The following is a 12,387-nucleotide window of genomic DNA, read 5'->3' on the forward strand; positions in this document are numbered from 1 at the left end:
AAAGCTTTCCTAAAATATTTCCATACGAATTTCAAAAGAAAAAAAATCTTCAAATTATGTTCAATTGACATGTGAATTCCTACAGTATTCTACAAATACCACCATAATGATTTTATCCACATTTTTCTCACCAAAGGCTTATGTTAGATTCCCTAGCAATTCCATCATTTATACTAATACACATTACATCTGCCCTTTTTTGTTTGGGGGGGTTTCTGTTGTTGTTTCAGCAGCTCATGTACTTATGGTTATCCCCCTTATCTCATCTTTACAAGTAGTAGTAAAAAAACAGTACTGAATTTTGACGCGGAAAAGTGGCTTTGAATCCTAGCTCTTCTTTCCTATCCTGTATACACCCTTAGACCCTCATTTAGCCTCTAATAAGCTCAGTGAGTTTCAGTTTACTCACTACTAAGAAAATAGGGGAAATTACAAGGTTAATCAATTGTTAAAATGATAAAAATATTAACTAAATCTAATTCTAATGTTTTAAATCATTTCTACAGGTAGAATTACTATTTCATAAACTCAATATCTATTGAACATAAGCTAGGCAATTCCTTCTTAAAATTATGTTGCAGGGCTGGGAATGTAGCCTAGTGGTAGAGTGCTTGCCTAGCATACATGAAGCCCTGGGTTCGATTCCTCAGCACCACATATACAGAAAAAAGCCAGGAGTGGCGCTGTGGCTCAAATGGTAGAGTGCTAGCCTTGAGCAAAAAGAAGCCTGGACAGTGCTCAGGCTCTGAGAGTCCAAGCCCCAGGACTGGCAAAAAGAATCTTAAAACTATATTGCAGTACTCATTCATAGATCACACATAGCAGAGCAATTATACATTCTACTTCCCTGAAAGCCTATCCACAGAAAGAGGGTTTTTATCTTTTAAGATATAAACTTTAAAAATTAAGAGATGAAAGACAGCAACACCCAAAATTTAAAATCTAAAAAGCACACGGTTGAATGACAAATGGTTTAACAAACAGTGAAGAGTCAACTCTTTAGCAAACAGTGAGGAATATCAAGAAGAATCCCAACTTCCCAAAGGTCCAAGAATTGGCAGCTCCACATTCATATAAAATACAATGGGGGTGGGGGGTACGGTGGAAAAGAATGGAGTGGCCTAAGAAAATGAAGGCTATACCCAGTCCAACAGAACTCTCTCCAGTGCCAACAAAAGCTGAAAACATTCATTCAGTTTGAAAAAGGTACAACAGATCTCAGGACTAAAATGATGCACAGTTGAAGGCAGGAAAATATGATAAAAACCAAGTTGAGTAAAGAAACATTTGGGGAAGGATGCTAAGGCTTCCCAAGACCTATCATTCCATATTTCCCTCACCCTTATTCCCCCGGCCCCAGAATGCTTCTAAGACAGGTGTTCACTTCCAGGTCATAAACCAGAAGAACTTTCTAGAAGGTATGTAAATAGCTAGATGAAAACAAGACATTAAGAGTTCCCCAACCAACAATCAAGCCAGGTTACCATGCAGAGAGGCTGACAACTGGCAAGCCTTGAGAATTCCTAATTGTACTTCCTTATTCTTACATACCATTACTGTCAGAGGAAAGAGTACGTAATATAAAAGATAAAGACCAAAGGGTGCAGAAAAAAAAAGTAGAAAGAAAATATAAACTGGAGAAAACAGATACACAAAAAGAAAACCAAAATAAATAATTCAGGCGTGCATGCCTGTAATTCCTACCACCACTCAGTAGGCTAAAGCAGGAAGACCTTAAGTTCCAGACCAGACTGATATAGAGAGACGTGTCTCACAAAACAAACAAAACAAATCTAATGTTTATATATTCAGGGGGCAAAGACAAAGTGCTATCACTATCAAACTAAAATGTACAATTATAAAAAGGGCAAAAAAAAAACAATTAAAGCTCTTGAAATACACAAGAAAAAGGAAAAACAGACAAGGTAAGTTAACTTACTCTTAAAATCCCAGCTACTTAGACGGCTGAGAATGAGAGGTTATAGTTTAAAGCAAGCCTAGATAAAAAGTGAGTCTCTATTCTCAGTAGAAAAAGCTGGGTGCCGTAGTTCAAGAATATAATCCCAGTTATATAGAAAGTATTAAGGAAAAGGATTCTGGTCCACACTGGCCCTGGCAAAAATGCAAGACTCTATCTGAAGAATCTGTCAAAAAAAAAAAAGGCTTTAGGTATAGTTCTAATGGCAGAACACCTGCTGAATAAGCAAGTCCACCAAGAGAAAAGGAAAAAAAAAAAAAGCTTAGAAATCGGTCAAGATCCATTATCCAAATGGGTTTAAGGGGGAAAGAAAATAGAAGTAATCAACAACATCAAAGCAAGGAAAGGTCCAAACTTATGAGATGATTCCCAGACTGAAAGGGCACATACCAAATCCTCAACACCATGAATAAAAGCAAACACATGAAGAGACCTACCATTGTGGAATTTCAGTATACTGAAAACAAAATCTAAAACTTTCCAATTTTTAAAAATGAGGAGAGGGAAAGGAAATGAAGGAAAAACAAAATGCAACACACATACAATATAGGACAATATGATAAAATGCTTTAGATTTCTCAAAAACTGTATGGATGCTAGAAAGCAAGATAAGAAACTATAGAAGAACATACTCCATCCATTATTCTCTACCTAAACAAAGACTCAAACAAGAGTAAAGGTAAAATAAAACCATTTTCAAATACTAAGTTTAATGAACAATGAAGACAATACTACTGGTCAGTGGAAAATGAAGATCCAACACAGGAGAAAGGAAAGGGAATCCAAGGCTAACAGTGGAATACCAAGCCTAGAAGGTAATCAGTCAGGTGGATAGAACAAAGACTTCCTCAAGAAGATAAAATTGATAACCTGATGTCAGTATTGAGACACGTGATGAAATGTACACTTAATGATAAAGAAAACTACAGGAGGAGAACTCCAGCCACATCACCCTAAGGTAAAGCAAACAATGAAGCCACAATGAAATATCTAATTGGTTCTTTTAATCCTCTTACACTTAAGGGCAAGCACACAAGAAAGAAAAATCAGGTATGTGAAGAAGAAATCTTTTTTTAAAAAGAACTCCCCAGCCCCGTTTTGGTGTTGGAGGCATGGCTCAGGTCACTGAGCATCAGCAAATGAGAGAAAGCAAGCATTAGATACCAAGTTCAAGTCCCAGTCTCAGATTAGAAATTAAGTAAGAGAGAGAGCAAGAGAACAAGCCCAAATGTAGAAAAATTGGAAGGTGAGGGAAGAGAAACAAATTGTAAAAACTATGCTGATTCTTGAGAGGGGAGGGAAACCCACTATGTCTATATATTAGATAGCTGGGGATTACGGGGGAAAAGGGGGGAGAGGAAAAAGACAAGCAAGAAGGCAGCCATAGCACATTGTACTGGTTAAGAAAGTAATTATATTTTGCAAAAATATTGAACAATGAAAAGAACATAAATATAACTGGGAGAAAGGAATACTGATAAGAAGGGTGACCAGCTGAGTAGATAGATCATTTCATACCCAAGAAGTTAATAAAACCAAAATAAATCAAGGAGTACTTTAACATGTATTTAAAGGACATGTGAGTTAAAGGGTTTTTCCAAATTTGCTTAATTTGAGTAATAATCTTACCATAAATACTGTTATCCCATCTTTTGAAAGAAAAAAATTGAGGCTTAAAGAGGTTAAGTAGTCCAAAATTACATAAAACTAGTAGATGACATAGGAAGGATCTAATTCCAGAGTTCATGCTTCTAATCACCAAGTTACATTGAATTTTCAATCACAAGACAGGCATATTAGAAACTAGGAATGATATCACCATCATTTAGAAAGGCAAAAGTGTTTCTAGGAAAGGAAACCTAGGAAGGAAGCAAGCAGGAAACTTTTACTTTATTATTTATTTGGGGTAATTATATAAAAACTATTTGACTCTTTAAACTGATCACACACTCAAACTAAAAAATTAAAACTAGAATCTAGTATGATGTTACACAGCTGTAATCATCAGTACTTGGGAAAGTTTAGCCAAGACGCGTAAGATACTACCTTAAAAAAAAGTTCACATTATCTTGATATAACTGGTCATCATTCTTAATAGTTGGGAAAAATGATAATGCTCTTATTTTATATAAGAAAACACTCATTCCTCTGTATATAGAAGACAGATATCAATTCACCTCCAAGAATAATAAGGAGGGGCTGGGAATATGGCCTAGTGGCAAGAGTGCTTGCCTCCTACATATGAAGCTCTCAGTTCGATTCCCCAGCACCACATATATGGAAAATGGCCAGAAGGGGCGCTGTGGTTCAGGTGGCAGAGTGCTAGCCTTGAGCGGGAAGAAGCCAGGGAAGGTGCTCAGGCCCTGAGTCCAAGGCCCAGGACTGGCCAAAAAAAAAAAAAAAAAAGAAGGAGGTTAGAGAGTCATTTTATTCATTTCTTTTCAGTTCACTGAGGAAATTATATGATCCTGCATTTCTAACAGTTGTGCTTAAGATGAGAGAGAATTTAAACTTTAAATCATGATAAGAAAAGCAGAGAAAGGTCTACTCATTAATCTGTTCAAAAAGTATTTAGCTGCTGCCCTTGAGGAACTCCTAGTCTTATGGGAAAAACTGGTAAACACAATTATAATCGAATACATGCAAGTGCTTAAATAGAGGGACATTAAAAAGTGCTAAGGAAACAACATGGTGGGGGGAGGGAATCCTTCAAAAGGAACATCTAAGTTAAGCCTTGAAAGATGAACAGAAATCTGACTATATTTCACATAAGAGGTTGTGCTAACAACCACAGAATGTATTTCAGAGGGAAATGACTTACCTTCCCATTCTTATAAAAGCAACCTCATATTAAAGGTTAAGACATGAAGATCTTTTTAATAAAGAAAGCTACACATATAATCATTAAGATCTTGATCTATATTTTCACTCTTTATACTCACTTCAGAAGGGCTTATTTGAAAGCATTTCCTACATAAATACTTTAAAATGTGAAATGAATATTATCTCAGGTGATTAAAGAATAACCACTCATTCTCCTACCTCCCAAAATAATTATGTCAGCACTTCTTGCATCATAATAGTAATCTCACGAGATAAAGGTGATAAAGGCAAGAACAAGCAACACATGAAAAGAAAAAAATTTACAATTTTAACATTTTTTTATCTCATAGGTATTTCCAAATCCTCTGTAAGAACAAACTTAAATATTTTTCCAAACTCTAGTGGTAAAAGAAATGACCAGCAATAAAACAGACCTATAAAGGACTCAATTCCTTCTACAAATTGCTCCAAATCTGTCTGTGCTCAATAATTATCAATTATGACTGTAGTATGTGACTAAGCCAACACACTGTCTCCAAGATTCAGTCATGTCCTATGTAAAATGGGTATATTAATGTGGTAATAGCTACTTCACAGACAATAATGTTTCTAAGAAGATAATGCCATAACCTAGGCAAGTGGCAACCTTCATGAAATTATTTACTTCAAGTCTACAACAAATTCAAGTGTAGACACCACTTATGTTTTGGTGGGTTGACAAAGGTACTCAGGCAGAGTTCCTTTGCTGGCCTTACAAACATTCTATCCCTTCATTACAATAATTAGTAAATTATCATATGCACACACACATACACACACAAAACCTACGAAGGGGTTGGGGATGTAGTTCAGCATAGAGCAGTTGCTTAGCATGCCCAAGGCCCTAGGTTTTATCCTCAGCACCACAGAAAACAGAAACCACCCTTCTAAATAATTTTCCCCTAATTAATACTTATCTTAGTTACCATCTTTCTGGAAAATTTGTACTAATATCTTAAATTAGGACTCTAACCTTGCAGCTAAGAACCTAATTGTAAGTAGCATCCTGATTGTGTGGAACACTAAGTTCTGGAAAGCTCTGCCATGTTCCCACCAACAGGAGGAAAAGGAGAAAGTCATACCAGGAGCCTACAAATGGTTCATTAAGAAAATCATGGCAGGTTTGAATTCAGGATGTCAGGTTTTCATTTCTGTATGAAATGTCTCTAAATTTAACATCTCTAACATAACTATTTCTTTATGAACTTTAGATTTTTATCTTTTGATTTAGAAAACATTAATAATCATAAATAATTATTAACACTATAATTACAGGTGTCAGGAAGATAAAGTGTTGAGCAACAATTATAAAAGTAGTACTGTTATGAAAACTACCTCCTAGTCTTTTAAAGTATAATTTTGTACAAGGATACAAAATATATATGATTGGCAACAAGATTTGAAATTGTGACTACTAGAAAACTAACTAAAAATATGAAGATTTTAACTTGTTTCAACTAATATGGTGTAATCTTTAAAAATAAAAACCTTACCAAAACATTTGGCCATTGTTTTTTCTAAAATTAAAATTCCTTTACAATATACTCAGCTTTTCCAAAGTGAAACCCGTAAATATTCATATAGAACATAAATACTTCAGTTGGTTTAATGGAAGTTCAATCTCAAAAATTTCTAACTAATACTAAAATAGTTGAACATGTTGCAAGTTTATAATTCTTATGATATTTTGATCAAGGTTATTCAAAGACTGGCAAATCTGTGGAAAGAACATTCCTTTAAAAAAAACAAGGCCTTAAGTCAACGAAGTCTTAAAGCAAAATACAAAATTTCAGAACTTTTCCAGCCAGTCAGCTTCAAAGACAACGTGATCCAGCATGATTACCACATTATTTTCAATCGAAGTGAAAAATGCTGGTTTAATGAGGAATTGTAGACTGTGTATTGTTTTGGTAAGGGAAAAATCTCTTAACAACGAGAAATTTATCAGCAGAGCATCTTAGTCTCATGCCTAAATAAATTCAATCCTCCAAGACTTACTTTACTCTTTAAAATGGCTACCACCTTGACCGTCTACGCAAAAGAAAAAAATGTACAGCATTATTATCAACAAAGATAAATCGAGTTATTTTGACAGTGCCTGCCTTCCTTTCCCTAAAAATACTGTTTTAAGGTTGCCTTTCCTTTTCTATTCAATAAAGTAACCATTAAATTAAGTTTACAAGAGCTGATCAATTACAGGATGAGGGCAACCTAAAGTCCAGGTTAGGTCATCTTTCCTCCAGTGTCAGACTAGGAAAAGTAGGTAACATTATCTTCCGTGGGGTAAGATCAAACACAGTAGAACAAAAAAAGGACTGTCTAGTAAAGGAGAACAAATGTGGGAACCACAACTCTCCAAGAGATGATCATAAGGATTTTAGTATCTCCACAGAGTAGATTAACTATTATGTGAGTTAGTAAAGTAGATGCTTCTTTTCATACTTAATCTTCTAAAAATAATTTATAAATAATGTAAACTACTTGGTTTCCCTATGCCTATGGCAATGTGAACATATTCCCCATAACTATTCTCACAAATAATTTATAGCATTTTCTATTCAATCTGCAGTCATTCCATAACACTCTTGCTCAAAACTTACCGCAAATATGAATTTTCACATACAAAAATGAAAACATATGCTTTTGTGCATATTTTGTCCATATAGTGCTACTAAATAAATATCCAATCTGTTAACATCTGCAGAAATATGGTATCATCTTACCTCTCATCCTCTCCATCCAACAAGGGTGTCGTCAGCGGTAGCACCTTCAACGGGAAAAGAGAAGCAGAGGCTGCTAGGCTGCTGCTACTCCCATCTGAAACTGCTGACATTCCCCCACTGTCACCACTGATAGTCTGAGGTAAGCCGACTAAGGAGGACTCCGCTGGGCGTCTGGCATCTTCAATTTGGCTTCCAATTGCCTGAGCTAATGATTGTGCAGAGAACTGAGTAGAACTTAGTGGGATCTGTTGTGCCAAAGGCAAATTTATGTTAGCAGCTATTAAGGGAGACTGACTAACACTTTGAACCAAATTACCATTTTGGGTGGCAGAGGGTTGTGCTATATTCTGTGGTGGAACCAAGTTTGTTGGGGCAGAAGGCATTCCAGAAGGACCGGTTGAACTAACCTGATTTGTAACAGAAATACTACTAGCAGAGGGCAAAGGACTAACTGTGGGCAACTGCTGCGAAACAACTCCTTGAGCTAGGGGCTCTACTCCCTGTGGCTGAGGAGGTACAGTTAACAAGGTACTCTGGGGTGCAATAACCAATTGTTGAGGAAGGCTTGAAGCGCTAGTTTGAACTCCCTGATGAAGAATTGCAGTTTGAGCAGGTGGAACTACTTGTGAAGATGGAGGAGCACCTTGCTGAATAACTGAAGGTGTAACTTGGGGAGAGGGCTGCTGAACTGCAGTAGGTATGTTTGCTTGTTGACCAATATTTGCCATTTGACCACCAGTAGGTATAACCGAGACTGCTGTTTGAGCTTGGCCAACAGGCTGGCCAGATGCCCCTGCAGGTTGTGCTTGGACTGCGGTGGGCTGCACTGGAAGCTGGATGCCCTGTGGCTGAGCCACAGGAATCACTGCTGTTCCTGTTCCCACTCCTGCAGAACTAGACTGGCCAGAGGACATTGCTGTTTGAAGAATTGGCTGTTGTACATACTCTGGAGGATTTTGAGTCACAGACTGACCATGGCCTGGGGCCATTTGAGTAGAAACCATTGGTTGCTGTTGTCCATATTGTAACTGCTGGGGCGATGCCCCTGGAAGAGGAGTTTGCACTGGAGGAGCCGCCTGAGAATATGGCAGTTGGGGTTGAGCCAAACTGGAAATGGAAGGCTGCTGACCTACAGCTGAAGTTATGCCAACCACATTTATAGGCGATGGCTGGATACCAGTTGCAGCATTGATAGTGGCTTGCAGAGGTACTGGTTGAAGACCTTGCTTTTGCTGATAGCTCAGTTCTTGAGACTGTAATTGTACTTGTGACATCTGGGACTGAGAAATACTCTGTGGTATGCTAACTGCTGAAATACTCTGAGGGCCAGGGCTACTGAAATCCATCTGTTGGAGGGCCACACCTTGAAGACCTGGCTGCTGCTGCTGCTGCTGCTGCTGCTGCTGCTGCTGCTGCTGCTGTTGCTGCTGCACTACCACAGTAGGGGCTCCCATCTCTCCACTTCCCACACTCTCTGTGTAGTGACTCAGTGTGCTGACACTACTGCTCACTGAACTCCCACTAGTGCTCTCCCTCTCAGAAGTCACTTCTGTTGGGTTTTGTTTAACAGTTTCCACCACTTTATTTATCACCATGCCTTCTGTAGCAGGTACAGCATTTTCTTTTTCATAGAACTCAGTGCAAGTCCATCTACCTTTCTTAAAGGGTTCAGAAGTAGAATCTAACTTCACAACTCTGAACCTTGATGTATTAACTGTTGGTTGTTGCTGCTGACTTGAAACCAATCCCACACTCATCCCTGCAGTTACATTAGGGACAGTGTTAGCAACGGTTGAGGAAGAAACAGTACCATTGCCCATGCCACTCAAGATACTCACATTACCACCACTGGTAACAGGCCCAACACTTACACCAGCAGCACTAGGAATATTGCTTGTATTCATATTAGTATTACCAAGCATGCCGCTTGTCACATTAGGACCGAAACTACCCACAGGAGCAGTACTAACATTATTCACTGTATTAGTGCCAGTAACAGAATTTATACCTATACCACCTGGAGTACTTGGAGCACGAATGTTCGTCATTACAGACGCAGGTGAGCCACTCGATACAGCAGAAGTTGGTGCAAGTGGCATCCCACCACCTTCAGAACTTCCAGTTGTAGAAAGTTTTCTGGACACTGGGCTTGAGGGTGGCCCTCCAGGAATGGATGCACTGGCCACAGCAGCATGAGATGGATGGTGGTGCCCGTGGTGAAGGTGGTGCCCATGGTGAATGTGATGGTGGTGATGGAGGTGGTGGGGATGAGCATTCCCATTGATCACAACGTTCTGTGGTGAAAGGTGAGGCAAATGAGGCTGAGGCAGGTGGGGCTGGTTGGGAGACACTGCCCCAGGTGTCTCAGCTTCCTGGAAGTTATTCAAGGTCTCTTCTGAGGAGCTCCGTTCGGGCTCCCCTAAGTCTGTAGCCCTGGAAAGTGACACATCAAGGATCTCAGAAGAAGACAGATCTTCCGTGTGAGATTCATCCAGATCATCATAGCTCTCCGTGTCCTCCGCTATACTGTTGTTAGAACTGATACTGGCAGAGATCTGGGCCGGAGTCACGCTAGTTATCTGGAAGCCACTTTTCTTTTTCATCTGGGTTCCGCCTGGCACAAGAGGCTGTGCCTGCAGCTGAGCCTGCGAGAGGAGGTTCAGGCTTTGTGGAGGCGGAGGCTGTGGTCCCGACGTGGAAGATGCTGCAGGAGGCGGCGGCTGGAGCAGAGACGGAGGCGGAAAATCCTCCGAAGATGAGGCCGCGCCACCGACGCCGGTACCTGCTGCTGCTGCTGCTGCTGCTGCATTGAGAGCGGAGGCGCTGCCACCACCGCTGCCCCTTCGAGGGAACATCGCCGGGTGCGCCATCTTCCTAGCACTCAAGTCTGCGGCGGCGGCCGCCGCGGCGGCGGTGGACTCGGGCGGCTGGTGCATTGTGTGGACGGCCTGGGGGGGCGTCGGAGGCGAGCGCGATTTCCTTCTGCACCGTAATCTTTGTATTGGAGACGCCCGGGAGGAAAACGGGACCTGACGCTCCGCCCGGCGCGAGGCCTCCTCCTTCTCCTCCTCCTCCTCCTCAATCCAAGGCGCCGGCCGCTCCGGCCTCCGAGGGCGAGCTTCGGGGAAGGGAGGATGAACGAGGGTGAACCGGGGCGGCCGGGGACCCGAAGGGGAAGCCCCCACCCCCTCCCCGCCCCTTCAGGCCTTCGCCATTCACTTTCCCCTCTAGTCACACACCCCCCTTTATATTCCGCTTCACGTGGGGTGCGGGGCGGCGGGGAGGGGGAGGGGGAGGGAGGGAGGGAAGGAGGAAGAGAGGGGAGGGGAGGAGGGGAAAAGCGAGAAATGCCCACCTTCTGCGGCCAACTCCGGAGCCGCCTCAGCCCCCTCCTCCTCCTCCCGCCGCCGCCACCGGCGGCCGCTGCAAAGCCCTCCCGGTCGCCCTGCACGCAGGCAGCCCGCGGCTCCGAGTCGCCGGGCCCTCGCCACTCTCTGGCGCCGCGGCCGCCGGCGAGCCCCGAGCCTCGGGGTCGCTCAGACCTCCCCGGCCGGCCCCGCTCCGCCCTCCCCCCAGCGCCCTTTCAAACCCCCTGGGCTCGCGGCGGCTGCTCCGGGAGGAAACGCTGGCCGCGGCCGGGACCGGGGCGGTGCGGCTGCGAGCGGGGCGGCGGCGGTGGGGCGCCCGGTACGGTGAGCCCAGCAACGAGGCGCGGGCGGGCGCGCAGAGACGCCGGGTCCTCGCGGAACACGGCCGGGGCGCGGCGGCGGCGGCGGCGGCGGTGGTGGTGGCAGCAGCGGGAGCCCAGGGACCGCTCCATCACTGGCAGCCATGGAGCCCGAGCATTTTCCTCCCTCGGGGCAGGCGCTCGGCTCAGCTCACGTCCTCGGGGAGGAAGGGGCTGGCGCCCGGGCTCCCCGGAGGGCTGTGGGGCGTGCGCGGGAGCGGAGGGGGGCCGAGCCTCGCGTCTTCCTCGGCGGCCGACGGGTCCTCAGACCGCTGCTCCCGCAACCGGGCGGGCGGCCGGCGGCCGGCGGCGGCTCCTTCCTCAGCGGCGCTGGCGACCGGACGGGCTGGTGCGGCGTCTGCAGCCGACGCCGTTCAAAGGAACGAGAGGTGGGGTGGGTCGGTGCCGGCGCTCGGGGCGGGGGAGTGGGTGGGTGCCGGGGGCGGGCGGCGGGCGGGGAGGGGGTTGTGGTGGTTGTTACTAGCGCTCTCCTCAGGCTCCACCGTATCCCACCCGTCTCTCGCGGCAGCGGGAGAGGAGGGACCAGCGCCCGAGCGCAGAAGGAGGAGGGGCGACCGCCGGCCTGAGAAGGCGGCGGCGGCGGCGGCGGCAGCGGCGGAGGAGGGGGGGAGGGGGCGGTGGCGGAGACAAGGGAAGATGGCGTCTGCGCATGCGCCCCGGCGCCGCAGACATAAAGCCGGGTCTGGCTGGGGAAGGCGGCGGCGGGTCTTCGGACTTTGCCGAGCCGCTGGCTTTCTCCACGGAGATTGCCGAAGGCGCGCGGAGACGCTGACGCCGGGGGCGGTGGGGGTGGGGCCTCTCTCTAGGAGAGCGAATCCGGGTCGCTAGAAAGGGGATGGGTGGGGGGGTGAAAGGGCGGTGGGTTTCTGCCGGATGGGGGCGGGGAGGGCGCGGGAGCGCGCCGTGCGCGCGCGCTAGGTGTGTCCGCTCTTCTTCGCCCCCTCCCCGGCGGGGCGGGGTCGGGCGAGGCGGCGCGGGCCCGAGCTGGGTGCGGCGGGCAGGGGCTGCGCGCGGGGTCTCGCGTGCGCGCGCCCCGGGTGGTGTTCCCCACCCCCCCCGCACCGCACCGCACCGCA

The 12,387-nt window shown here is 45.0% G+C and overlaps 1 protein-coding gene and 1 long non-coding RNA gene across 7 annotated transcripts in view; one reads left to right on the top strand and one right to left on the bottom strand.

The window, feature by feature from the left end:
- Positions 1-11,821, bottom strand: part of Tsc22d1 (TSC22 domain family member 1) — a 99,685-nt gene extending 87,864 nt beyond the window's left edge. The window contains exons 1-2 of one of the 6 annotated variants that reach the window (XM_048341326.1): positions 11,153-11,821; positions 7,564-10,681 (exon numbers count right to left, since the gene is read on the bottom strand). In XM_048341326.1, the coding sequence (XP_048197283.1) occupies positions 7,564-10,681; positions 11,153-11,396 (3,362 nt within the window). In that variant the 5' untranslated portion in view covers positions 11,397-11,821. Of the gene's footprint in view, positions 1-7,563; positions 10,682-10,918 lie in introns of those variants that run through there. The other 5 variants (XM_048341330.1, XM_048341331.1, XM_048341328.1 and 2 more) reach the window with 5 other exon arrangements.
- Positions 1,490-6,600, top strand: LOC125348251. The gene is made up of 3 exons (XR_007210337.1): positions 1,490-1,738; positions 4,326-4,330; positions 6,591-6,600. It is a non-coding gene; the product is annotated as an uncharacterized LOC125348251 (long non-coding RNA).
- Positions 11,822-12,387: the final 566 nt, after the last annotated feature.

Source organism: Perognathus longimembris, chromosome 3, assembly GCF_023159225.1.
Source record: "Perognathus longimembris pacificus isolate PPM17 chromosome 3, ASM2315922v1, whole genome shotgun sequence".
Classification (NCBI taxonomy): domain Eukaryota; kingdom Metazoa; phylum Chordata; class Mammalia; order Rodentia; family Heteromyidae; genus Perognathus; species Perognathus longimembris.